At 49.7% G+C, this 27,954-nt stretch overlaps 1 protein-coding gene across 2 annotated transcripts; it reads left to right on the forward strand.

The window, feature by feature from the left end:
• CARD9 (caspase recruitment domain family member 9) lies at nt 1-27,668 on the forward strand. Of its 2 annotated transcripts, XM_029062062.2 has the most exons (15): nt 1-194; nt 1,071-1,330; nt 4,967-5,117; nt 5,751-5,993; nt 6,875-7,012; nt 8,727-9,031; nt 10,975-11,154; nt 11,683-11,826; nt 13,674-13,799; nt 14,862-15,053; nt 15,542-15,583; nt 17,841-17,889; nt 21,320-21,396; nt 24,846-24,922; nt 27,064-27,668. In XM_029062062.2, the coding sequence occupies exons 3-15, from the start codon at nt 4,979-4,981 to the stop codon at nt 27,161-27,163; spliced, it is 1,812 nt and encodes a 603-aa protein (XP_028917895.1). In that variant the 5' UTR covers nt 1-194; nt 1,071-1,330; nt 4,967-4,978; the 3' UTR covers nt 27,164-27,668. The 2 variants fall into 2 exon arrangements, with proteins under 2 accessions (XP_028917895.1, XP_028917896.1); XM_029062063.2 differs by lacking the exon at nt 15,542-15,583.
• Nucleotides 27,669-27,954: the final 286 nt, after the last annotated feature.

Below are 27,954 nucleotides of genomic sequence, written 5' to 3' on the forward strand. Positions count from 1 at the left end.
CTCCAGCTGAAACTGTTTAAGGAAGGTGGGGTTGGAACTCAAAGGCTCTTCTTGCATCATGACCGTGGATACTCCTGTTGTTTTTCAGCCCACCTCATCGTTGGGGAGGCTGATGGGAATCAGTTTGGTGGAGCTGGATCACCTGGATGCACCCACCACTGTCAGCTCTTGAGGGTTCAGATTAGAGACCTAGGGTAAGAAGCCCCCACTTAACCTAGTGGGGTAAGAAAATGCACACCCGTCTAGGGCCTCTTCCCGATGTCTCTGGTGCAGATCAGGAGCACCACCTTTTAACTCCATGGCCAATATGGGTAAACGTGTAACCCAGTGCTTCACCTGAGCTACACCAGGGAGTCCCTAGTCTTCACAACCTCAAGAGGAACACTTGAAGGTGTTTGGGTTTTCAGGATCCTGGGGCACTGGGTGGTGGCCGGATAAGCCGCTAGCTCTTCAAGGCCACGCGTCTCATCCCAAGATCTCAGGTGCAGTCAAGCTGAGCTCTGGAAAGTCACAGTGCTGAGGATGATGTCTCAAGCATTTAAGTGGAAATTTGTCATCTATAGTTTGTGAGCCTGCGCAGAACCTTGGTGTTGGCTATGGGATTGTAATAGTAATGGTGGTTTGGGTTAAGCGTGTACCATGTGCCAAGCACTGTGCTGCCAGGGTAGAGACAAGATCATCAGCTTGGACACCATCCCTTTCTCACTTGGGACTCCCAGCCTAAGGGCAAGGGTGAAGAAGAACTGAATCCACATTTTACAGAGTGAGAAACGGAGGCTCAGAGCGGTTTAGCGACTTGCCTAGGATTATTCAGACGGCGAGTGGTGGAACCAGGACTAAAACCAGGGCCTCCCAACCACTAGCTCCGCACTCTTTCCACTAGGCTAGCTTATTTTAAGTGAAAGCTAGCGTGGCGGGGAGAGAGGACATCCCTACCATTTCACAGGTGCTTCCATGCCCAACCCATGCTTGCAGGGCTGTCGCAGGGGCCGAATTCAAGTGGAATTCGTTTATGACCATCTTCAGCAAGCCACGCCTCCCTCTCTTTCCCCATTCCTCCTCCTCCCCAGAATTTGGTTTCCCAGTCAGAAGACATCCTATCAAGGAACCACCCTGCAGGTCTGGCCCAGGCTACAATGAGGTTAAATCAGGCCCATCAGGAAGTGCTTTGAAGCAGAAGCTGCCCCAACAAGCTCCACCCTCCCTTGAGTTCCTGCATCGCCTTCTGCATTTCCTGTCCACCCCAAGAGCCAAGGACTCTCCAGACACACTCAAATGCGCATGCAAGGCAGAGTCGGGACAACGCTGGTGGCTTCCAGTAGGGCTTAAGGTATGTTGCTTTCATTGTCTGAACCATGACGTGGGGGGCTGGGAGGGCAGGAATTGGGAAGAAACAAAGTGGAGAAAAGAAAATCAGCACTGATGGGCTGAAGGAGATGCCCACAGCCTCACCTTCCCATCTTTAAGACCAAATTGGGAGGGAGAAGGAAGACAGGATTCTTCTGAGGTCGATGACCGATGGAGAAGGGATGTCCTTGATCTTTAACTTGGTCTTGGCATATTCTTAGCTGAAAAACAGATCTTGCTATATTTTATATTTTGTCTCTCTGGTTCTCTTACTGTATTTTCAAATTAGAGGAAGGATCCACCACCCATAATATGGCTGCAAGTTTAGAGGCCAGATTATTGAATCCACCCTCCTCGCCGTGGCTTTAAAAGATCTGAAAGAAATCTGATGGCCAAATCCTAGTGAGAGCACAACTAGTGCCCAGCATCAAACCCGGTTCTGTTCAGTTTTTTATACCCGACATTTCATTTTGGACCTTTTACTTTGAACAACAGCAATAATAATAATTATAGTTGTGGTATTTGTTTAGTACCTACTGTGTGTCAAGCACTGTCCAAAATGCTGGAGCAGGGACAAATTAATCAAATCTGGACAAAGTCCCTGCCCCACATGGGGCTCATAGTCTAAGGGGGAGGGAGAACAGGTATCTTATCCCCCTTTTCACAGCTGAGGAAACCGAGGCAGAGAGAATAATAACAGTTGTGGTATTTAAGCACCTACTGCATGTCAAGTACTGTGGTAAGTGCTGAGGTAAATACAGGGTCATCGGAATGGTTACCATCCCTGTCCCACATGAGGCTCATATTTTAAGAAGAAGGGAGACAGGTATTAAATCGCAGTTTTGAAGATGAGGAACCGACAGAGAGAAGGTAAGTGACTTGCCCAAGTGGCAGTTGAGGAAGGAATTGATTGTCCCAGTTAGTTTGGCACTGGTTTGGACAGAGAAGACATGGCAGAAAGGGTCTCCTGGTCTCTCAGACTCAGGGATGCTCCCTCACAGCTTTGGGAGAGGGAGTTTCTTGCTCTCAGTGAGGTGAATTTCTCAAGAATGCAAAGCAGGCAAGACTAGAGATGAGAATCCAGGTCTCCTGACTCTTAGGCCTGCTCTCTTTCCAGTTCACCCTGCTGCATCTTTTTTTTGACTTCTTCTGTTTTTTCGATTCATCTTCCTCCTCTCTGCTTGAGGGTCAACCATTCGACCGGGATCAGATAGCGATCTGCAGTATCTCATTCCTCATGCTGACTCTCTGAGAGGCCAGAAAGAAATTACTGGTGTTGAGGGATCACCTGTTGCCTTCTGACCGTACAGCAGAGAAACAAAAACATTATCCAAAACTATTAAGGCTAAATGGCGCAGCTCATTTAGAACAAAGAGGAATTTTTTCCTGAAGAATCCGTGTTCTAGTGAAGCAGCCTGTCTTAGTGGAAAGAGCCGGGGCCTGGGCGTCAGAGGACCTGGGTTCTAATCCCCGTTCCACCATCTGCCTGCTGGGTGATCTTGGGCAAGTCACTTTACTTCTCTGCGCCCCAGTTCCCTCAGCTGCCAAATGGGGATTCGATGCCTATTCTCCCTCCTACTTAGTCCGTGAATGCCATGGGGGACCTGATTAGCCGGTATCTACCCCAGCACTTGATACAGAGCATAGCAAGTACTTAACAGATACCATCATCATTATTATTATTACTACTACAGGAATCTAGGCTCAGTGAAGAATCAGCCAGCCTCTAATTGGGAATTTCCATAGTGTACTAATTAAGGCCAAACCCACTTACCATCTCTTCAACTTTTGTGCAGTGGGAGCCTCGGGGTTTTTGGAGAGGCAGCTGGGGACGGGGGCAAGAATGCTTGCAGGGATCCTGGTAATGGCAAAGAGCCATTTTCTTTCAGAAAAGGGGTTGCAGATGCCCTGTGAGCAGGTTCAGGGAATCTGCCCTGGGGTCCATTCTCACCCTAACCCCTCCTGCCTCGTAACCCCTGCACCCAGGCATCCATTTTCTTACCAGTAGCATCAGGCAGGATGATTCCCGGAATCCTGAAGCCGCGTCTTGGTGATAATAAGATGCCGAGATGCCTGTCTGTGGCTGGATTTGTGTCTCCCTCTACCAACAGGCATCTTCCAACCTCCTATTGTCCTTAGAGAAGGGATTGAGTTGGTATTTTTATTCTGCGCCCATAGAGCAATAAGTAATCATTTAGAGCAGTACAAAAGTTGTACATGCTAGGGGTGTAAGAATGAGCAAAGCAAAATAATTGAATGGAACAGGTGTTATTTTAAGATAGAGTTTTTCAAAATTGAGACTGGGATAGAAAGGCACACATTTTTAGGGGGGTGGTGGGGGCTGAAGTAACCTCTGCCCTAGAAGGCTAAAGTATCTGATATTAAGTTGACAGAGCTATAAAAATAGAAGTTGTGTTTCATCACTCTGCCATCCTACAGCAGAAAGGAAAAAAAATGTAAGAGAATTAGGGGAAATGAGTTTGCTGTAAGTCATAGGCTGAACGTCAGTCAGTCATGGCCATCGCAATGAGGAACCTGACCTGATCAGCCAGTTTTCTCTATCAGCTGTAAACGGTGGGGAGATTTTGTCCTGGACCAGGACTCCTAAAGGTTCAGAAAACGTGGGCCCTCCAAGTCCCCACCAGACCAAATGGCCAGTCGGAGGACCCTCTAAACATCCCCTCCCATCCCACGTGGCCTGACAATCTGACGGTTGGCGGAGTGGGAAGCAGCGTGATCTAGAGGAAAGAGCCCAGGTCTGGGAGTCAGAGATCCTAGATTCTAATCCCGGCTTTGTCACTTGTCTGCTTGCATGACCTTGGGCAAGTTACTTCACTTCCTCTTTGCCTCAGTTCTTTCATCGGCAAAATGGGGATTCAATCCCCGTTTTCTCTCCTACTTAGCCCCATGTGAGACCTGATGATCTTGCGTCTGCCTCAGAGTTAGTACAGTGCTTGGCATATAATAAGCGCTTAACAAATGCCACAGTTATTGTTAATCCTCAGGAATGGGAGAGGTTGGGAGGGTGGAGGGACTCTGGTGAGGTGGACTGCCCCCCCAGCCCTCAGAGAAGACTTCCCAGACAAGCAGTGTGGCCTAGCGGAAAGATGGCGGGTCTCGGGTGTGGGAACCTGGGTGTTCATCACGGCTCTGTCCCTTACATGCTGGGTGACCTTGGGCAAGTCATCTAACTCCTCTGTGCCTCAGTTTTCCTCATCTGTAAATTGGGAATAAAATACATGTTCAATCCCTTCCATGGACCATGAGCCCCATTTGGGACAGGGACTCTGTCTGACATGATTATTTGGCATCTGCCTTAGTACAGGGTGTGGCACACAGTAAGAGCCTAGCAAATATCACAATCATTATTATTAATTACTATTAGAGTTTGCTGGCAGAAGCAGCTTTGCGACCAAACCCAGGAGGGAGATTGGAGCGAAGTGGAGGCCGTTTCATTTTGCTTTGTTCCGTCTCTTTCATTTAACAATGTCTATGCAAGGCAAGCCGTCATCTCATCTTCTCTCTCCTCCCCCACGTCCCCAAGCCCCGAGCATCTCCCAGCTTCCTTCCTCCGGGCTCAATCCACCCGCCACCTTCCTGTCGCCTTATGTCCCACCAGGGCCATCGTGGGATGCTGTCCTTCCCCGAGGCATTGAGAATTAACATCAGAGCCCGCTGGAGGAGGCCTCTGCAATCAATCTTGAACCGACTGTGTAAGACCCTGGACTTCTTCGTGAGGAGCCGCCACAGAACACCGTGCCCCGGACCTGGTGAGCGGATCTGCCGGCTCCCAGGGGCTCGTGCCCCTCGCGGGTCCTCTCTGGAGAAGGGTCCAGCCCCCCGCCCCCGGCCAAGAAGTAGGGAGAGAAGTCGAGGGTAGGGAGTCTAGAGGTCTAGCAGGGAGAGAGGAGCAGAGTGGCCTAGTGAAAAGAACTCTAGCTGAGGAGTCAGAGGACTCGGGTTCTAAACCTGGCTCTGTCAGTTGCCTGCCGGGTGATCATGGGGAAATCACTTAACTTCTCTGTGCTTCATTTTCCTTATCGGTAAAGTGGGGATTAAGTTTTCCTCCCTCCTACTTAGACTGTGACCCCCGACGTGGGATGGGGATTATGTACAACCTGATTAACTTGAATCTACCCCATTGCTGGAACAGTACTTGACATGCAGTAAATGCTTGAACAAATACAATAGTAATAATACTGATGTCAGAACCGGGGCTTAGCACCCTACAAATAAGAGTCCTACAGGCTGTGTCTCCCACTCCAGGCAGGGTCCTACCCTCAGAGAGGACTCCCCACCCACCATCTCGCATTGAATGTCCCCAGCACTCCCACCCCGCAGGTGATCTGCCTGGTCTCCCTATGGGCCGTGCCACTGAAATCTGCCACGTGTTTCTGTCACAGCCTCCGTCGGGTGCCATTTGAAGAGAAGTCCCTCCCAGGAGGTCCACTGGGCTCCCGTCATGTCCGACTACGAGAACGACGAGGAGTGCTGGAACACTCTGGAGGGCTTCCGGGTGAAGCTGATCTCCATCATCGATCCGAGCAGGATCACGCCCTACCTCCGGCAGTGCAAGGTCATCAACCCCGATGACGAGGAGCAGGTTCTCAACGACCCCAGCCTGGTCATTCGCAAGAGGAAAGTAGGTCAGTGTACCAGTACTGGAGGCCGGCCAGGGTGGGCGATGGGGCAGGCAGGTGCAAGCGCTGGTTTTTCTTCTCCCCTGAAAATCAGCCTTCTCGCGTGGGCACGGATAGACTTGATCGCAGGTGAGTCTCTGGGATTCAGCTGCTCAGTGGAAAGCTTTCCTGTCCCTCTTGGTCCCATTGGATTGTGGTTGGGCCTGCCAACGTGAGTATTCATGCTGCCATGTCAGGCTCCCCGAGCAGTTCACCTGACTTCGAAACCCTCCTCTTGGATTGGCCGTGAGCCCCAGCCAGAGCAAACTTGGTTTTGGAGCTGGGCCGGCAGGGGCCTTGTTTGAATTTTGACTGAGATTCTTTCTTGTCTGCGGTGTGCATTATTTTAGACCTTGCTTCCTCTACGGGCCCTTGCTAAGTGGTCTGATCGGTTTTCATACCAGACCATGTTTATGTAACCTGACTTCCCGGGTTGGAGAAAAGAGCCTTAGAAAGACATGGTTTACCACTGCAGACAAACGGAGTTTGACATTTTCCATCCTAAAGCACCAAGGCTGGTTGATGAGGGTGGTCTTCAGTGCCCCTCTCCTTGAGCTCATCCTCTTTCCTAGTCCTCAAGAGCTGGTTCAGTTGGGAACCAGGAATGGGGCCAGGCCTGACTTAGTCTCTCACCCCCATGTCCACCCCTGGGATTCCTGGGCCCCGAGAGGCATCAGAGTCCCTCTTTCCTGCTTTCCCTCCTGCCATTCCCCATCCAAGTCCCCCACCGGGCTGCTCCCTCGCTTTCACTCAGAGTGCCGGAGGGCTCGAGGGTCTGCAGCGGGCATTCCCTGCCTGAGGCTCTGGCTTCCCTCTTCCTCCTCCTCCTTGCCCTTCCTGGGCTGCAGGCGTCCTCTTGGACATCCTCCAGCGGACGGGCCACAAAGGGTATGTGGCATTCCTCGAGAGTTTGGAGCTGTACTACCCGCATCTGTATAAGAAGATCACGGGAAAGGAGCCGACCAGGGTCTTCTCTATGATCATTGGTAAGGTGGGTGCAGGAGGAGGGAGGGTTGGGGGTTTGGGGCTCTCTCTTTGGAAAGGACTCCAGGTGTGGGCCTGGAAAGATCGCCTGGGCTTGAATGCTGCCCTAGGCTTCCTGGGAGAAGCAGGGCAGAAGTCATGGGATGGCAGAGTTACAGTCAGTCAGTCAGGCAATCAATATTATTTATTGAGCACTTACTGTGTGCAGAGCACTGTTCTAAGCATTTGGGAGAGTAATAATAATAATAATTATGGTATTTGTTAGTGCTTAGTACAGGCACTGTACTAAGTCCTGGGGTGGAAACAAGCAAATCGGGTTGGACACAGTCCCTGTCCCCCATGAGGCTCACAGTCTTAATCCCCATTTTACAGATGACATAACTGAGGCTCAGAGAAATAAACTGACTTATCCAAGGCCACACAGCAGACAAGTGGAGGAGCAAGGATTAAAACCCAGGTATTTCTGACTCCCAGGCCCTTACTCTAGCCACTAGTCCATGCTGCTTCTCTTTACAGTGTAACAGAGTTGGTAGCAGCGTGGCTCAGTGGAAAGAGCCCAGACTTGGGAGTCAGAGGTCATGGGCTCGAATCCCAGCTCTGCCGCTTGTCAGCTGTGTGACTGTGGGCAAATACCTAACTTCTCTGTGCCTCGGTTACCTCATCTGTAAAATGAGGATTAAGACTGTGAGCCTCATGTCGGACAACATGATTACCCTGTATCTACCCCAGTGCTTAGAACAGTGCTCTGCACATATACCAACATTATTATTATTATTATTACTATTAAGGAGTTCACAGTCTAGAGGGAGAGACTGATATTAAATTATGGTTATGTATGGAACTTCTGTGGGGATGAGAGTGGGGTGACTATCAAGTGCTTAAAGGGTACAGATCCAAGCGCATAGGCAACACAGAAGGGAGAGGGAGTGGGAAAGTGAGGGCTTAGTCGGGTATGGCCTCTTGGAGAAGATGTGATTTTAATAAGGCTTTGAAGGAGGGGAGAGTGGTGGGCTGTCATATATGAAGGGGGAGGAAGCTCCAGGGCAGAGGGACGACATGGACGAGGGTTTGGCTGCAGGGTAGGTGAGATCTAAGTACGGTGAGCAGGTACGGTCACCAAACTTGGGGGGCGTTAGGCCTGATCCTGGTACCCCCTATGAAAAGGGAGATGGGAGCTGGGGGGCCTAAACACGAGGCTGGAGATTCAGAAGGGCTAAATTCCTTAGTCTCCCTAGGCCTCGGTATGTTCATCTGGGAAATGATGATGATATTTCCAGCCTCCTCCCAAGCCTCGGAGTTATCATTCAGACAAATCAGGTGCTGAGCCCCACAGTTCTTTGGAAGAAGCGGCTGATTTACCTCCAGGATGCTTCTTATTTTGAAAGCACAGGGAAAATCCTCCCCGCTGCCCACTCCCAAGCAGGACACAGTTTCCCCAGTAGTAAACTAGGCATAAGGAGCGCCTGGCCCTTTTTCATAGAGGGAGCTATGAAAGGAATTAACAGAATAGAAAACCCAAATGGTGCTCAAGTTTCCTTATTCTTTCATGGTGGATTCCCCGCTCTCCTCCTTCTCTGCCCCCTCCTTCTCCTCCTCCACCTCCTTCCCCCTTTTTCTCTCTCTCCTTTCCCCTGGGGCCCGGGCCCCCACACTGGGATCGTGCTGCGGGGATGGGGTTGGAAGCGGTCTCCCGGAATGATGCCATTCCCCGGACAGATGCTTCCGGAGAGTCAGGCCTGACCCAGCTCCTGATGAACGAGGTCCTGAAGCTGCAGAAGAAGGTGCAGGAGCTGAACCTGCTGCTCAGCTCCAAGGACGACTTCATCAAGGAGACTCGGGTGAAGAACAGCATGCTGCGCAAGCACCAGGAGCGTGCAGAGAAGATGAAGGAGGAGTGCCAGGCCTTCAGCCAGGAGCTCAAGAAGTGCAAGGACGAGAACTACAACCTGGCCATGAGCTTCGCCAAGCAGAGCGAAGAGAAGAACGCGGCGCTCATGAAGAACCGTGACCTGCAGCTGGAGGTGGGTCACCTCTTGCCTTTTCTCACTCCCCCGCCCTGCCTCTTCCTTGCCCTCTTGCCTGGGTGGTTCCCGGGTGGTTCACTGACACACCTGGCCCTGCTGACACACTTCGGGGGAGGGGTTGCTGGAGAGCTGCCCCTGGCTGGAAACTGCGAAGCTGCATGGCCCTAATAATAGTAAGAACAAAATCGTGGCACTTAAGTGCTTACTATGTGCCAGGCACTGTACTAAGCGCTGGGGTGGTTCAGGCAAATCGGGCTGGACACAGTCCCTGCCCCACACGGGGCTCACTGTCTTAATCTTCATTTTACAGATGAGGTAACTGAGGCCCAGAGAAGTCAATAACTTGCCCAAGGCAACACAGCAGACAAGTGGTGGAGCCGAAATTAGAACCCGGGTACTCCTGACTCCCAGGCTTGGGAGTTTTGATCCCGGCTCTGCTATTTGCTGCGTGAACTTGGGCAAATCACTTAATTCTTCTTGACCTCAGCTTCCTCACCTATATCTATTTAGACTGTGAGCCCATGTGGAACAGGGTCTGTGTCCAACCTTATTTAACTTCTATCTACCCCAGCTCTTAGAACAGTGCTTGCCACATACTAAGCGCTTAACAAGTGCCTTTATTATTATTATTATTGTTATTACTATCCTGTGGTGGGTAGCCCCTGAAGAGAATTAAGGGCAGAGAAATGGGTGATTTATTTTAGTTTGCAGTGAGGCTGGGTGGGCGGGCGCACCATGGGAAAGAGCCATCCCCTTTAGATCTGTTCTCTCTGCCTGGTTTGGGGACCGTGGTCAGCTCGAGCAAATCAGTACATGAGAGGACAGTAAAGACAGTGATTGGGAGAACCACTTCCTCACCTTCTTCTTCTTCTTCTTCAATAGTATTTATTGAGCGCTTACTATGTGCAGAGCACTGTACTAAGCGCTTGAGATGAACAAGTCGGCAACAGATAGAGACAGTCCCTGCAGTTTGACGGGCTTACAGTCTAATCTGGGGAGACGGACAGACAAGAACAATGGCACTAAACAGCGTCAAGGGGAAGAACATCTCGTAAAAACCGATGGCAACTAAATAGAATCAAGGCGATGTACAATTCATTAACAATATAAATAGGGTAACGAAAATATATACAGTTGAGCGGACAAGTACAGTGCTGTGGGGATGGGAAGGGAGAGGTGGAGGAGCAGAGGGAAAAGGGGAAAATGAGGCTTTAGCTGCGGAGACGTAAAGGGGGGATGGCAGAGGGAGTAGAGGGGGAAGAGGAGCTCAGTCTGGGAACGCCTCTTGGAGGAGGTGATTTTTAAGTAAGGTTTTGAAGAGGGAAAGAGAATCAGTTTGGCGGAGGTGAGGAGGAAGGGCGTTCCAGGACCGCGGGAGGACGTGACCCAGGGGTCGACGGCGGGATAGGCGAGACCGAGGGACGGTGAGGAGGTGGGCGGCGGAGGAGCGGAGCGTGCGGGGTGGGCGGTAGAAAGAGAGAAGGGAGGAGAGGTAGGAAGGGGCAAGGTGATGGAGAGCCTTGAAGCCTAGAGTGAGGAGTTTTTGTTTGGAGCGGAGGTCGATAGGCAACTCACCTCATTCATTCATTTATTTAATTATATTTATTGAGCGCTTACTGTGTGCAAAGCAATTTCCTACGCGCTTGGGAGAGTACAATATAACAATAAACAGACACATTCCCTGCCCTCAACAAACTCACAGTCTAGAGGGGAGACAGACATAAATATAAATAAATAAGCAAACTACATATATATAGATATATATGTGCCATGGGGTTGGGAGGGGTTGATATATGAAGGAAGTCAGGGGAAAGCAGAAGGGAATGGGAGAGGAGAGAAGGGCTTAGTCGGAGAAGGTTTCCTGGAGTTGTGCCTTCAATAAGGCTTTGAAGTGGGGAAGAGTAATTGTCTTTCAGAGAATAATTGTCTTTCACCTCCAGATCGCCCAGCTGAAGCACAACCTGATGAAGGCTGAGGATGACTGCAAGGTGGAGAGGAAGCACACGACTAAGCTAAAGCATGCGATCGAGCAGCGGCCAAGCCAGGAGGTGATGTGGGAGATGCAGCAGGAGAAGGACCTTCTACTGGTGAAGATCCAAGAGCTGGAAAACTCCATTAGGGTAAGGACACCGGGGTTGGGGAGGCTGTGGGCTGCAGGGGTCCTGGGCAAGCAGGCTAGCTCCAGTCATATCTCTTCCCGACCAGCCCACTTCAAGAGAAAAGGAGAGGGAGAAAAAAAAGGAAAGAACAAGGATAAGCTACAGACCTGAGAGGGACAGATCCTTGATCTGTCAATGTAATTTGGGAAGACAAGCATCCAGGGACTGATTGATGCTGGTATCGAGACCATTTACTAATAGAATCTTGAGTTCAAACCTAAACCTATTACAACCCATAATGAGATTTTTGCCAGTGGTCATTTTGCATATTTTAACTCGACACATTTCAGCAGGGATAAATCCTGTTTAGCCCAATCTGAACCTTTGACTTGTTTGCTTGACATTCTGGGAGAGGAAGTCTTGAAAGAACAGTCCATGGGGAGAGGGTCCCGCAGAACGGCTCACCGTGTCTCTCCTTTTCTTGGGGGCCAATTGGCCGCTCCCCATTGCTGTAGCCCCTTTTCCTCTTCTATCCTCAATGTATCCCAGGAAGGAAAGCGGGAGAAGAACAGCCTGTACATCACAGTCCTGGAGGAGGACTGGAGGCAGTCTCTGTTGGAGCACCAGGAAAAGGAAACAACCATCTTCCGTCTACGCAAGGACTTGCGCCAAGCCGAGACGCTGCGCAACAAGGTGGGTGGCAGGAGGGCCATGTAGACTGTCGAGTCCTGCCTCGGTGCCAGAATTCACAAGTTTCTAGTTGAGGTACCAAGGCAGACTGGGTCAAAGCTGAATGCAGCTGGGTTCTGTGTCCCTGAGATACCCCTTCCCAATCCTTTCTCTCCACTGCTACTCCTCCTCCCAGTTCAGGCCCAGGTGTAAAATAGGGGACCCTATTGCCCGGACCTGAGTCACCCAGGTACGATGGTCTCTTTGCTTCCATTCATTAGTTCAATAGTATTTATTGAGTGCTTACTATGTGCAGAGCACCGTACTGAGCGCTTGGAATATACAATTCGGCAACAGATAGAGACAATCCCTGCCCAGTGACGGGCTCACAGTCTAATCGGGGGAGACAGACGGACAAAAACAAGACAAGACTCCAAGGGAGTGGGTTTAGATGGCAGAGAGTCAGGGGGGTGGGATGGTCCCTGCCGAGAGAGGCAGGGATGGGGAGGGGAGAATCAGGGGTGTTGCCTGTTCCATGCTGCGTCACTAGGGATGGAGAGGACAGAGCCGGGGCGTTGGTCCGCGTTGGCTTTCCCCCGCAATGGTTACCCACCCCCATAATTGCCAGCCCATACCACCACTGCTGCCTGTCTGGGTGGCACGGAGAGCTCAAGGGCTAGCGGATCCACCTCTGAGGTGGGAGATTTGGGCAAGTTCAACCCCAGCCCAGCCTGGAGGGGGTGAGGTTCAAGTCTGCGGGGGGAATTCATTCATTCAGTGGTATTTACTGAGTGCGTATTGCGTGCAAACCCTCCCCCTGCCCTGCCCCCAGCCAGGGATGCTTCTGATCGGCAGGGAAGCGTTGTCCAAAAGCGCCCCATTTCCTACAGTCCGGGGAGGTGAGGGTAAACCGGACTCTCCCAAGCGGCCCCCTCTCCTCGGTGCCTAGGAGGGGAGCCAGCTCCAGGTTCCTTGGTGCGTCCCAGTGGTCCTGAAGCAGAGGATGAGGGTGGTGCGGGGGCCGAGCTGAGCCAGGGCGGCGCTGCTCGATCCATCGTTCCAGCGGTGATGTTCATTGAGCGCTTACTGTGTGTGGAGCACCTTGTTAAGCACGGGTGGGTGGACGGGGCCGATCCCAGCTCGGGCCGGGAGGGAGGACGGATGAAGCCTCCCCAGTCCTTCCAGCAGTCCACAGTGGAGATTGTTCGTGCACCAAGCCACGATATGTGTCCAGTAGCTCCCCACTGGAAACCAGAGCTCGGCCTCCTTCTGACTTGACTTGGGCTCATTTCTGGGCTCCTTCGGATCTGGACCAGATCAGAACCTGCCGTCCAGGACTCTGTTGGGGGTTGGTTGGGTCAGGGACCTCCGACCTGGGCAATCAGCCAGTCAGTCAGTCAATTGTATTTATTGAGCACTAACTGTGTCCAGCGTACTGCACTAAATGCTTGGGAGAGTACAGTAGAACAATATAAAAGACACATTCCCTGCCCACAGTGAGTTTACAGTGTGTTGGGGGGGAGACAGACATTAATATAAACATATGAAATTACAGATGTGTACAGAAGTGCCATGGGGCTGGGCGGGGGATGAATAAAGGGAGCAGATCCAGGTGACGCAGAAGGGAATGGAAGATAAAGAAAAGAGGGTTAAGTCAGAGAAGACCTCCTGGAGGAGATGTGCCTTCAGTAAGGCTTTGAAGTGGGGGAGCGTAATTGTCTTTCAGCTCCCACTGAAAGGGCTGCGGTGGAGTGGGGAAGACAACTGGGCTGCCCAACTCCGAAACTCCTCAAATTAGCCAAGGAAAGGGCCAGGAACATCTCGACAATGACCCACCGGTGAGTTTCCCTCTCCTGCTTCTCTCACTGCAGTGCATGGAGGAAAAAGAGATGTTTGAGCTGCAGTGCACGACCCTTCGGAAAGACTCCAAGATGTACAAAGATCGCATTGAAGCCATTTTACAACAGATGGAAGAAGTGGCTATTGAGAGGGACCAGGTACAATTCCCCTGCCCAGTTTGGGGACTTTGCTTTGCTCTGTGGCTCCAGAGAGCTCACTGTAAAGCACCAGTTGAGGGGAGCAGGAAGACAAATGGAAACCTCAGGGATTTAGGACCAGAAATAGATGCCAAACCTGCAGCCTGGACTGTAAACTTGTGGGCAGAGAATGTGTCTGTTTGTTGTTGCATTGTACTCTCCCAAGCACTCAGTACAGTGCTCTGCACACAGTAAGTGCTCAATTACAGTTGAATAAATGAATGATCAAAGGAGGTGTGCTCAATAAATACAATTGAATGAATGATCAAAGGAGGTCATAGAATCTCAAATGCTAAACTTCTCACTGTACCTCGAGCTTGTCTATCTCGCCACCGACCTCTTGCCTACATCCTGCATCTGGCCTGCAAATGCCGTCCCTCTTCATATCTGACAATTAATCTCCCCACCTTCAAAGCCTTATTGAAGGCACATCTCCTCCAAGAGGCCTTCCCTGACTAAATCCTCCTTTTAATAATAATGTTGGTATTTGTTAAGTGCTTACTATGAGCAGAGCACTGTTCTAAACGCTGGGGTAGATACAGGGTCATCAGGTTGTCCCACGTGGGGCTCACAGTCTTCATCCCCCTTTTCCAGATGAGGTAACTGAGGCACAGAGTAGTTAAGTGTCTTGCCCACAGTCACACAGCTGACAAGTGGCAGAGGCAGGATTTGAACTCATGACCTCTGACTTCCAAGCCCAGGCTCTTTCCACTGAGCCACTCTGCTTCTCCTTTTCCTCTCCTCCCACTCCCTTCTGTGTCTCCCTGACTTTCTCCCTTTATTCATCCCCCTCTCAGCCCCACAGCACTTAGGTACACATCTGTAATTTTATTTATTTATATCAATGTCTGTCTCCCTCTCTAGACTGTAAGTTCATTGTGGACAGGGAATGTGTCTGTTACATTGTACTCTTCCAAGTGCTTAATACAGTGCTCTGCCCAAAATAAGCACTCAATATATATGATTAACCAACTGACTAACGAGCTTACAGTCTAGCAACCCCGAGTTTCCTTATGGGCTTAGGCCATCATGACCCGGGAGCAGTTCCACCTGCAATACTCCCAGAGCCTGATAGAGAAGGACGGGCATCGCAAGCAGATTCGCGAGCTGGGCGAGAAGTGCGATGAGCTACAGCTGCAGTTGTTCACGAGAGAAGGCCAGCTGCTGTCCATGGAGAGCAAGCTGAAGAGGCTACAACTGGAGACCCCCAACCTGGTAAGAGCTTTCCTCAGCCCCTTCGGTTTAACCCAGCCTGGAGAAAGGTGGGAGGCGGTAGAGGGAGGATTTGGAGGCCCTTTCCAACTCTCCCCCTCTTATTTTGACATCCCACCTCAAGATAGGAAAGGAAAAGCAGCTTGGCCTAGTGGGAGGACCATGGGCCTGGGAATCAGAAAGACCTGGGTTCATTTGTCTGCAGAGTGATCTTGGGCAAGTCACTTCACTTGTCTGTGCCTTGGTTACCTCATCTGAAAAGTGGGGATTAAGACAGTGAGCCCATGTGGGACATGGACTGCATTCAACCTGATTAGCTTGTATCTACCCCAGTGCTTAGTAGAGTGCTTGCACATAGTAAGCACTTAAAAAACACCATAAAAAAAATGGGTCACCCCAATGCCCTGTCCTCTGGTTTGCCCTAAATTGGAAAATAGGTCTGCTATGGGCATATATGATGTCACGGGTTCTCTTTTTGCCTGTCATCCTAGAGTTTAGACTTGGAGGAGATGTCTCCCAGGAACTCGCAGGAGGTGAGTAAGGTTAGGGGTGGGGGTTGCAAGGGATGCTGGGATCCTGGCACTCTGAGGAGGCAGCCGTCCCCGAGCTGACTTTCAGATAATGGATCTTCAGTTACATTGGAAGCCCAGAGAGCAGACTTGGCTGCCTTCAGCTTTCTATGCCCATGGAGGCACTGTGGCTTTTAAGGTTTGGGCAGCGGACCTCTCGGTGCTAGCGACCTATGATACTGAGGTGACGATCCCATGGGCCATTAACTCCGGAGCATAAGAACATAGGCCCTTATGTAAAGTCATCCTGGGCTAGATCTCGGGTCCACCTGGACTGTGATGCTGGGACCAAAGTCACTCGAGGAATCAGTTGGTGGTTGCTTTCCTGGGTATCCATCTAACATCCCAATTAGCACCTTGCATAAGGACATTTGCAACAGCACAGGTCCCTCCCATCTCAACTCTCTGCACTTTAATAAAGTGTCCTCTAGCTCCTCTCAAGCCCAGGGTTTTAGGTGCAGACTGACTTTATGCTTCAAAGTTGCTCAAGTCTCATCATGAAATAAGATTTCTCTGTACTGCGTTAGACAGTAAGCTAATCGCGGGCAGAGAATGTCTACCAACTCTGTTGTATTGTACTCCCCCAAGTGCTTAATACAGGGGCCTGTACCCAATAAGTGCTCAAAAAATGCCATTGATCGATTATGGGACTTTCAAGGGTGGAAATGGCAGTCTCAGAGAAAAGTGAGATCAGAGTTATGGTGAAGTTCTGATCAATCAGTAGTATTTGCTGAGCAGCTGCTGAGCACAGAGCTCTGTACTGTGTGGTTGGGAGCACACAATAGAAGTAGAATCAATCAATCAGTTGTATTGAGTGTTTTCTATGTGCAGAGCTCTGTATTAAGTGCTTGGAAGAGTACAATATAACAGAGTTGATAGACACGTTCCCTGCTTACAATGAGCTTACGGTCTAGAGGGACAAATCTAGACACAGAAAACACAATCCCAGCCCTCCAGCAACTTCTCATCTAGTGGAGGGGGAAACAGAAAATTTCTAGATTTCTAGATAGAAGGAAGAAGAAAATAGGATGGATATGTGCTTAAATATCTATCAATTGTATTTGATCACATCTACTGACTTAATTTTATTGAATTTTCCCAAGCGCTTATTCATTCATTCAGTAGTATTTATTGAGCGCTTACTATGTGCAGAGCACTGTACTAAGCGCTTGGGATGAACAAGTCAGCAACAGATAGAGACAGTCCCTGCCGTTTGACGGGCTTACAGTCTAATCGGGGGAGACGGACAGACAAGAACAATGGCAATAAATAGAGTCAAGGGGAAGAACATCTTGTAAAAACAATGGCAACTAAATAGAATCAAGGCGATGTACAATTCATTAACAAAATAAATAGAGTAATGGAAATATATACAGTTGAGCGGACGAGTACAGTGTTGTGGGGATGGGAAGGGAGAGGGGGAGGAGCAGAGGGAAAAGGGGAAAAAGAGGGTTTAGCTGCGGAGAGGTAAAGGGGGGGTGGCAGAGGGAGTAGAGGGAGAAGAGGAGCTCAGTCTGGGAAGGCCTCTTGGAGGAGGTGAGTTTTAAGTAGGGTTTTGAAGAGGGGAAGAGAATCAGTTTGGCGGAGGTGAGGAGGGAGGGCGTTCCAGACCGTGGGAGGACGTGGCCCAGGGGTCGACGGCGGGATAGGCGAGACCGAGGGACGGTGAGGAGGTGGGTGGGGCAGAGGAGCGGAGCGTGCGGGGTGGGCAGTAGAAAGAGAGAAGGGAGGAGAGGTAGGAAGGGGCAAGGTGATGTAGAGCCTTGAAGCCTAGAGTGAGGAGTTTTTGTTTGGAGCGGAGGTTGATAGGCAACCACTGGAGTTGTTCAGCGCTCTAGATTCTAAACTCCTTGTGGGCTGCAAACGTGCCTACCAACTCTGTTATTGTATTCTCCCAAGTGCTCGGAAGTGCTCTGTGCATAGAGTTCTACACAGTAAGTGCTCAATCAATACCAGTGATTGATTCATATGATTCTTTTCATCTACCCTAGTGCTTATCCTTATCCAAGTCCATAAGAATAATAATGAGTTCAATCCTGAAACCTCTTTGGGGTAAGTGAAGGGGGAAATGCTCCTTTGACAGGCATGATGAGTTAGGTGGTTATAGGAGAAATCTAGGCCTCGCTAAAGTGTGCTTTGCTTGATCAAAACCCTGTTTGATGGGGACCTCGGGAGGGACGTAGGTCCAGTGCTGATAGAGCTGTTTGTTTCCACCTTGTAGCTGACTCTTCCCCGGAGCCTGGATGAGGACGCTCAGCTCTCCGACAAAAGTGAGCCACCCATCCTTCCTCCCCTCGCGATCATCGAGAAATCCCCAGGAGAAGTTTCCGATTTGGAGGGGAGAATGAGTGAGAGCGGAGTCAGCCGGGTCCGGGGGAGACGGACAGGAGAACTGTTGTCCCCTACCGGGTCAAGTTAGAAAGGGTTAAGGTGGTCGCTGCGGCTGGTTCTACGGGGTCTTAGGTGGGGCAGAGGTGCCAGCCAGAAGTAAGAGAACCGGAGAGGTTGGCCCCGGCCTACGCCTCTCAAATAGTCTTACCGATGGCCTCAACTCTGAGATAGCGAAAGCAGACAACAAGATGGGTGGAGCGTTGCCTGGGCCTGATTGGGAGGCGAGTGATGGAACCTCCAGGCTGAAGCTATGGAAGCCCATGGTCCCCTTGGGCCTCCACTCTAAGCTGTGGATTTAGCCAGCGAGGGGGCACGTGATGCATCCAGAGTCACCAGCCTGCCTGGCTCTGGGCAACCAGTGAGTAGCAGGAGCTTCCCAGCATGCTTTTTGGGAACTTCAGAAAACTGTACTCTCACTGGGGAGAGTGGAGGACTCTAGAACAGTACCTGGTAACTGTTAGTAAGCGCTTAGTAAGTAGTAAGTGCTTAACAAATACCATAATTATTTATTATTATTATTATTATTCCTAGGAAAGAAGGGGAGGCAGCGGGACCTACTGGAAAGGGCCGGGCCTGGGAGTTGAGGACCTAGGTTCTAATCCCAGCTCTGCCACTTGCCTGATGTGTTATCTGGGGCCAGTCATTTCAATTCTCTATGCTTCAGCTTCCTCATCTGTAAAATGGAGATTCAATACCAGATGTCCCTTCTACTTAGACCGAAAGCCCCATAAGAGACCTGATTATCTTACATCTGCCCCAGCGCTTGCACAAAGTAAGCACTTAACAAATGCCACAGTTATTATTATTAATGAAGGTCAGGGAAGGGGAGAAATACAGAAGAATGGGGTCAGGCAGAATTGTGAACGATAGTTCCCTGAACATGCAATTCCTCGCTACAAGTACAGAGCTGTGCAGCCTGCAGGTTTGCTGCTGCAGATGTCCGTCTCGTGTTCAGTCCTGGGACGAGGATGAGGGTCCTCTGCTGGAGCACACTTCCCTGTGGTGTTTCCCCCCGGGGAAGTGGCAGATTCCTATTCTCTGCCCTTTCTAAACAAGCAGAAGCTATCACAGGCGCTTTTCTGGATGGGAGATCTGGGCCTTGGGGCTGTGCTGATGCACAGGACGTCAGTTGTATCTTTGCTCCAGGTGGAAGAGGAGCGGTGTGGCCTAGTGGAAAGAGAGCAGGACTAGGAATAGTGGCTTAGCGGCAAGAGCAAGGGCCTGGAAATCTGAAGGACCTGGGTTCTAATTCTGGCTCTGCCACTTGTCTGCTCTGTGACCTTGGGCAAGTCACTTAACTTCTCTGTGCCTCAGTTCCCTGATCTATAAAGATAATTATGGTGTTTAAATGCTTACCTTGTATCAGACACTGTACTAAAAGTTCTGGGGTGGATATAAGCAAATCAGATTGTACACAGTCGCTGTACCTCGTGGGGTTCAAGGTTTCAATCCCCATCTTACAGGTCAGGTAACTGAGGCACAGAAAAATGAAATGACTTGCCCAAGGCCACAAAGCAGACAAGTGACAGAGCTGGCATTAGAACCCATGACCTTTTGACTCCAAGGCCTGTGCTTTATCCCCTAAGACTGTGAGTCCCATGTGGGATATGGACTGTGTCCAACCTAATTAGTTTGTATCTACCCCAGCGCTTAGTACAGTGCATGGCACATAGTAAGTGCTTAATAAATACCATAAAAAAAAGAGAGGCCTGGGTTATAAACCTGTTTTCTCCACATGCCTGCTGTGTGACCTTGGGAAAGTCTGGGCCTCAGTTTCCTCATTTGCAAAATAGGAATTCAATAGTTGGTCTTCCTCTCCCTTAGATTGTAAGCCCCATGTGGCATGTACTGTAACTATCTCAGGGCTTATCATATAGCTTGTCGCTTATTTAGGGCTTAATAGATACCTCAGTAGTAATATATTGGCAGCTACATTTTTTCTGCAGGAACCTGGAAACAGTTGCTTTCCTGAGGGGCTTTGCTGGTTAGTGGCGGGTCGGGGGGTATCACCCGTCGTCAGGGACAGGTTTTTTCAGAATCGGCACGGCGGAGAGAGAGAGAGAGAGAGGCCGGGGAAGAAAAACCTGAGTTTGTATAAAATTTATTCCATGGGGTGAATTGAATTAATTAGTTATTTAGGCACGACAAATCGGCCTTCCCTTTTGGGAGAACTATGGTGTAAAAGCTTCCCTTTTGGGAGGAATGTGGTGTTAGAGCTTCCCTAACAGGAGAAATATACTGGTATGTTACTTGCGTGTGGCCGGACACCCGGGCCCACCCAGGCAGAACTTACTTATTATTTATTCACATGTGGTGAGGCAGCTAGCTCCCACCATGTGCACACCCCGCTCAGGAGGAATCTACCTTTGCGTTAAATACATTTATGCGTTACATACACTTATGCGTTAAATACACTTATGAGTTACATACACTTATGCGTTAAATACACTTATGAGTTACACACACTTATGTGTTAAACACTTATGAATTACATACACTTATGCATTAAACCCAGTTATGTGTTACCCACTTATGTGTTACTCGCTCTTGGTGAGACGGCTAGCTCCCACCCTGTTCACATCCCACTCGGGAGGCACTCAGGCATCAAATCCACTTATGTGCTACTCATACTTGGTGAGGCAGCTAGCTCCCACCATATTCACGTCCCACTGGGAAGGCACCAACTTAGACATCAAATCCACTTATTTGCTACTCGCACTTGGTGAGGCGACTAACTCCCACCATATTCACGTCCCACTGGGGAGGCACCCACTTAGACATCAAATCCATTTAAATGTTACATTTCCATGGTGAAGCATCTGGCTTCCAACCCAGCAGGACAAGACACTCACCTATCCCACGGCTCCTCACTCGGTGCAGTCCGAGCGGCCTTCTCACAATCTGGACAGAGGCGACCTGCAGCCGGCTGCTGCGAGTCCCGTTCCTCTGCACAGAAGGTTAGAGGCGGCAGGTATTTATCACCTGTGCCCTTAAGCCATTCCAGCTTCCGGCCTCAGTTTATCCAATCTCTGCCCTCCCCCCTCCTCCATTCCTAATTTGATTGGCATGGAGGCGAGGGACACCTGTATTCCCAGCTTGGGCTGTCAATCTGGCAGTTTTGGTTGTGGGGGTGGTATTCCACCCTCATTTCCGAGTTCTACCTGCTGGCTCAGGAGGTCATGAGATAGCATTTGACCTTGAGATGGTCAGTACCTCAGGGTCACCTTGAGACGGGGTGAAAGAGGCCAGTTGGGATCGGACCAAAGACCCGGCTGAGCCCTGGAGACTCACCAATTCTGTTTGTTTCAGATTGTCCGACCGAAGTGAGACTTGTGCACCCATCGTTGGCCGCTCTGGAGAAGGACCAGCTTTTAGTTTCCCCAAAGGTAAGAGAGCCCTCTTGCCCCCTGCTCTGTTCTGGGTGGCATGTGGGACTTCCGGGGGGTGTTATTGTCCAAAACTGAACTCATCTTGCCCCACAAATCCTCTCCTCCACCTCGCCATTGCTGTTGATGACACCACAGTTCTCTCTTTCTCAAGCCCCCAACTTTGGCATTATCCTCGATTTCTCCCTCTCTTTCAATCCCCATTCTCTATCTGTCACTAAATCCTGTCAGGTCTCCGTCCACAACAGTTCTATAATCCTCCCCTTCCTCTCCACCCAAATGGCCACCACACTGATCCAGGCATTTGTCCTGCCCTGACTGGAATACTGCATAGGCTTCTTTGCTAATTTCTCTGCCTTACCCCTCCCCTCTCTAGGGTGAACTTCACTCTTGCCACCCAGATCATTTTTGTAAAATATTGTTCTGTGCATGTTTCCCTCCTCCCCCAAAACCTCCAGTGGTCATCCATTCATTTCTCCATCGAGCAGAAACTCCTGACTCTTGGTTTTAAGGCACTTAATCACTTCTCTCTTTCCCTTCTACTTATCTACTCTCTTCTCCCTGCAAACTTCGGTTAACACACTTTATTCCTCTTAATCCACCTACTTACTATGCCTCGTTCTCATCTCTAATGCTCCCGCCCACCTTCCACCTTGGAACTCCCTTCTCTTTCATATCCAACAGACCCCTGCTCTCCTCATCGTCAAATCTTCATCTTAAAATCAGGAGACCTTCCCTGACTAATCTCTCATCTTCCCTCCTATAATCCCCAATTGTCACTTGAATGCCATTTAAGCACTTGAGAACTCCTCCCACCCCCCCACAATAACACTTAGGTAAATATCTTTACACTCTATTACCTCCTCCTATCTATAATTTGATTTAGTATCTGTCTCCCCCACTAGATTGTCAGGTCCTTGTGGACAGGGATCTTATCTACTCACCCAAGCTCTTAGTATAATGTTCTACAAACAGTAGATGTTCAATTAATACTCTTCATTAATTCATTGGTTGATTGATCTCTAACGTATATGCCAAACACGCAGTAGAGTGCTAGGCCTCTAGGGTCAAATGCACAAATATTTGCTCACCGATTAGTCAGCCCAAAAATGCAGTAGGTGATTAGCCCTGTTGTAGAGAAGGAAAAGGAGGAGGAAGAGCACAGCTGCTTCTGGGGTATCGAGGAGGGAGGAGCCCCAAAATCTGAGTGGGAAGAGGAAGGGTTTGAATCCCCATTTGAGATCCAACTAGGGTGCTCAGTCTTATAAATGAAAGCGTTTCTTCTTGTGAAATCTCCTGTCCTATCTCATCCTGCCTGGCTGCCTGTCACTCTGCCTGGCTGCCTGTTATTCTGCCTGCCTGCCTCTCATCCTGCCTGTTTTCCACTCTCACCATCTATCCCAAGAGCAGATGCAGGGAGCTATATAGTGGCATATGCAGTTGTAAAGCCTTTCTGTCAGGAACTTTCTGCTCTTCACCAACCAACAATCCATCAGTTGTATTTATGGAGCGCTTAATGTCTGCAGAACGCTGCACTAAGTACTTGGGAGAGTACAATATAAAAGAGTTGGTAGACATTCCCTGCCTAGGAGCTTACAGTCTAGAGGGAGAGATAGGCATTAATATAAGTAAATAAATTATGGATATGCACATAAGTGCTGTGGGGATGAGGGAGAGGTGAATAAAGCACACTAATCCATCGCTCTGGGAAAGGATAGGGTTTTTTTTCAGATTAGTAAATTGAGGGTCAGAACTGTCACCTGTTCACCAATTTTACAATTGAATAAATGGAACCCTGCCAGCACAAGAGTTAAGACGTTAAGAAATAGGTAGAAACCAACTTTGGACACTGGAGAGGGTCACTGTTCAAAGTATTTTAAGGATAAGCACTATCCCAACTTCAGCCTTCTTAGTCTTCTGCCAGTTATATATTGATGTCTGCATCCCCTTCCAGGCCTAAGCTCATTATAGGCAGGGACTGTGCCTGCTAATTCTGCTGTATTGTACTCTCCCAAGAGCTTAGTACAGTGCTCTGCACATAGTAAGTGCTCAATAATTATGCTTGATTGATGGAATGAGAGGCCGGCAGACAGAGAAGAAGGCAGAATAAGAGGCAGGCAGACAGGAAGAGATAGGCCTCTCAACTGCCTTTGACACCCCCCTTCTCCTAGAAACATTAACCAACCTTGGCTTCCCTGACACTTTCCTCCCCTGGTTCTCCTCCTCTCTCTCCAGCCACTCATTCTCAGTCTCTTTCATGGGCTTCTCTTCTGCCTCCCACCAACTAACTCTAGGAGTCCCTCGAGGCTCAATTCTCAGTCCCCTCTATTCTCCATCTACACCCACTTTCTCGAAGAACTCATTTGTTCCCATGGCTTCCTTGAGAAGCAGCTTGGCCTAGTGAATAAAGCAGAGGCCTGGGAGTCAGAATGATCTGGGTTCTAATCCTGGCTCCACCACTTGTCTGCTGTGTGACCTTGGGCTGTGAGCCCCATGGGGAAACTGGACTGTGTCCAACTTGATTAGCTTATATCTACCCCAAGCTTAGTACAGTGTCTGGCACATAGTAAGTGCTTAACAAATGCCATTTAAAAAAATGGCTTCAACTACCATCTCTATGCGGATGATTTTTAAATCTACATCTCCCGCCCTGGCTTCTCTGAAGTCTCACAATTTCCTCCTGCCTTCAGGATGCCTCTACTTGGATGCCCTGCCAGCACCTCAAATTTAACATGTCCAAAACAGAACTCCTTGTCTTCTCACCCAAACCCCGACTTTCTCATCGCTGTAGGCAGCACCACCGCCCTCCTGTCTCACAAGCCCCAAACCGTGGCACCCTTGCCTCATCTCTCTCATTCAACCTACATATTTGATCTTTCACCAAATCCTGTCAGTTCAAACTTCACAGCGTTTCTAAAATCTGCCCTTTCCTCTCCATCCAAACTGCTACCACGTTAATCCAAACACGTTTCTAAAATCCGCCCTTTCCTCTCCATCCAAACTGCTACCACGTTAATCCAAACACGTTTCTAAAATCCACCCTTTCCTCTCCATCCAAACTGCTACCACGTTAATTCAAACACCTATCCTATCCCACCTCGATTACTGAATCGGCCTCCTCGTCGACCTCCCTGCCTCCTGCCTTTCCCCACTCCATACTTCACTCTGCTTCCTGGATCATTTTTCTACATAACTCTACTTCTGGCGACAGCCCACCTTGGCCCTCTTCCCACTCTGGTCCAGAGGCCTCTCCTCAGGGACTCAGGGACCGTGTTCAGGGTCCGGGGGACGATGTGGCAGGCTCCGTCCGGCCTTTCCGACTCAGGGAAGCAGGGTCAGTGTACAGCCCGGGGACTAAACACTGAGTTCAAGGTTCTGCACACTGTAAGTGTTAAAATACAAATAAATGAATGGGGTCTTTATTAAATCTGACCCTCTTCCCTTCCCAGAAAGGAAAAGTAAGCAACGGAGAACCCCCAGACAAGGAGCGGCGGCGGATGAAAGACAACTTCGAGCATTACCGCAGGTGCGCTTCTCCCTCTTTGAGCCAACCATGCGTCAACTCATGTTGAAAGAGTGAGGGTGTCTGTAAGGCATCCAAACTCCTAGCTTGCAGGAGGTCTGGAGAACCATAGCATGACAGAATCCCACTGCTGGCAGGGACCTCGAGAGGTCATCTGATCCAGCCCCCCCCCGCCTTTAGGCTGGTAGATCTGGATTCCTTTGGTAGCTCATTCCCAGGCACTGTATCACCTTGGTCATCTGAAAGTTCTTCCTAATGTCAGTTTGAATCCTCTCTTGCTTGAAGCCCACTTGTGGCTTCAGTGAACCAAGGACTTTGATTTATGGATGGCACTTTTATTCCCAAAGCACACTCATGTTACTTATCTCATTGTTTGCTCTCACAACAACCCTGAGAGGCGGGTAGAAAGGCAGGTGTGATTAGCCCCATTTTACAGATGAAGAAACTGAGGTACAGGCAGGATAAGTAACTTGCCTGCAGTGATCCAGCAGGCTGCAGGCAATGCTCAAATTTGAATCCGGTTTTCTGGATTCCTTGGGGAACTAGAAAAAAACCCATCATATACTTGAAAACAGGTATTAGATCATCTCTCAGCCTTTTCTTCTCATCATCATCATCATCATCTTCGATGGTATTGAAGCTTACCGTGTGCAGAGCACTGTACTAAGTGCTTCTCTTCTCCAGATGAAACAGCCCCAATTCCTTTCATTTTTCCCCATCCTAGTAATCCTTTTTGTTTATTTCTTCTCTGGTCTCCCTACAGAATGAAAGGACCAAGACTTAGGCAAGTCCTCAAATAAGGATCTGACTAATGCAAAGGGTAACAGAAGGCTAGTTCCTGACATCCCAGGACTGGATTGGCTTTTTTGACAGTGACATTTCGGTGCTGACTCGTAGTCAACATGTGGTCACTTCTGAACCCTACTTTTTTTCTCTTACCCCTGGCCCTATCTCTCTTGTGTTGGCGGGTTGTGCTCTCATCCTTTCTTTCCTCATCTGATCCCGATTGAATTTCAGCCATTTCTGTAGGAATGTTTGCCCCGTTGGTTTCAGTCATTTGGAATTTTATTTCCGTCTTTCAAAGAGTTGGCTACAGCTGTGGCAGCTGTGTCTATGGAGTGTGGAGCAGAACTTGGGGTGGGACTCCCAGTGGGATGGGGCTAGGAAGAAAGTGACACACTGAGACACATACAGGCCTGGAGATCTGGGCAGACAGGGGCACGCGCATTTGCGCACACACACACACATATCGGGCCATGGAGGTGAACTTGCAAGGCACATGCCCTCATTTGGAACCATGGAGCCAGGGAGGTGGACTTCTGGGTGCACACACACAAACACGGGACCATGGAGGTGGACAATCATTGACACATGCATAAACACAGGCCATGGAGGTGGATGTGTGCACCTGCATACACAGACACAGGGCCATGGAGGTGGCCATGCAGAGACACGTGCATACATATGGAGTCATGGAGGTGGACATGTGCGTGTACACACAAACATGGGGCCAAAGAGGTCGAGATGTAGAGACATCCGCACACATATGGGGCCATGGAGATGGACATGCAGACACACAAATGAGCCATGGAGGAAGACACGTGTACAAATACATGCACACACACATGAACACACATGACTATGGAGGTGGGCCTGTGGCCATACATACAGAGTGGGGAGGGGGATACAGACTCACACAGAGCTAGGGAGACAGGCCGGGGAGGCATTTGGGGTTTGGCAGGGAGTCCATTTCTGGCCTATAGCGGACCCAGAGTGTCAGTCCCTAGTTAAAGTCTGGGGAGAGCCAGAGAGACCAGTCACCCCAGTCCAGTCCCAGCTCCCACTGCTGGAGGGTCCCCGCCTAGTAGTGGGAGGCAGAGCAGGCAATCCCAAATTCCCAATTCCTTGGGGGGGGTGGCCACGACCTTCCTTGCCCTGCCCAGAATTGGGGTCTTGGGTTGCCAACCTTTACCCCAGTGTGGTGTTATTCACATGGTGCTCTCGTCCCCGCTGCCCGAACCAGGGGAGAGTTGACTGATTGACGGGGTGTCCCAAGTCTTCACGGTCTCTCTTTGTAGCTCAGGCGCTCACTCAATTTGATGGGCATCTCTCCTCACCTCTGCAGTGTTTCCTCTCCTTTGCAGAAAGCGGGCCCTGAGAAAAAATCAGACTAGCAGACACCTGGGAGAAGTGGATCGGGACAACACCACGGGAAGCGACAATACCGACACCGAGGGCTCTTAGCGCCCATCCCAGCCTACCCAAGATGCCGCCTGCTGGACCTCTGGGCCTCCTCTCCAAAAGCCCCCTCCGCTTTCCTCCCGAATATTTTTAATGTTCTCTTTGAGACGCACGTCCCTTATACGTTGGAGAAAGCGATAACGGTACTGGAATCCCAAAGAGGGAAGGACCCAGCACAAGGTTTGGATGGAGCGGGAGGGCGGTGATGACCAGAGAGGATATTCCTTCCACACTACCACTGTGGGGATCTCAGTGGTTTGAATCGGTACGGGTTTGTTTTCGGACTTCTTCTCTGTCAATGTGGGCCCCGAGTCCAGGGAACAAGAGAACATTTGATGTGGCCTTTGACTGCCCAAACATTTTAGAGAAACAGAGAAGTTTAAGAGGGTTAACGGGGGTTAGGGATGAGCAGGAGGAGGATTGGATAGGTAGCACTGTGCTATTTTCATTTTCCCACGTTAGTAAAACATCTCTGGATGGAGAAAAATAAATGAAGGATAAGTCTTAAGTGCCTGGACAACGATAACTTCAAAACTTTCAGTACGTGGAGTTGGCTGTTAAAACCTGTGTGTGTGTGTGTGTGTGTGTGTATGTGTCTACAAAAGCTTCCCCGGGAAAGCATTTCTTCACCACCTTCCCTTAGGTTTCAACAGTGTGGAAGAAAAGTCTTAGTTGATTTCCAGAAAGTATAAACCAATAGCTTGTGCCAGAACAACACAAAAATAAGAGAACAAGCTTGACAGGATCATATCTATACCGATATTTATGGTGCTTCCCTTTGTAAACAAGCTCCC

Source organism: Ornithorhynchus anatinus, chromosome 4 (assembly GCF_004115215.2).
Source record: "Ornithorhynchus anatinus isolate Pmale09 chromosome 4, mOrnAna1.pri.v4, whole genome shotgun sequence".
Lineage (NCBI taxonomy): Eukaryota > Metazoa > Chordata > Mammalia > Monotremata > Ornithorhynchidae > Ornithorhynchus > Ornithorhynchus anatinus.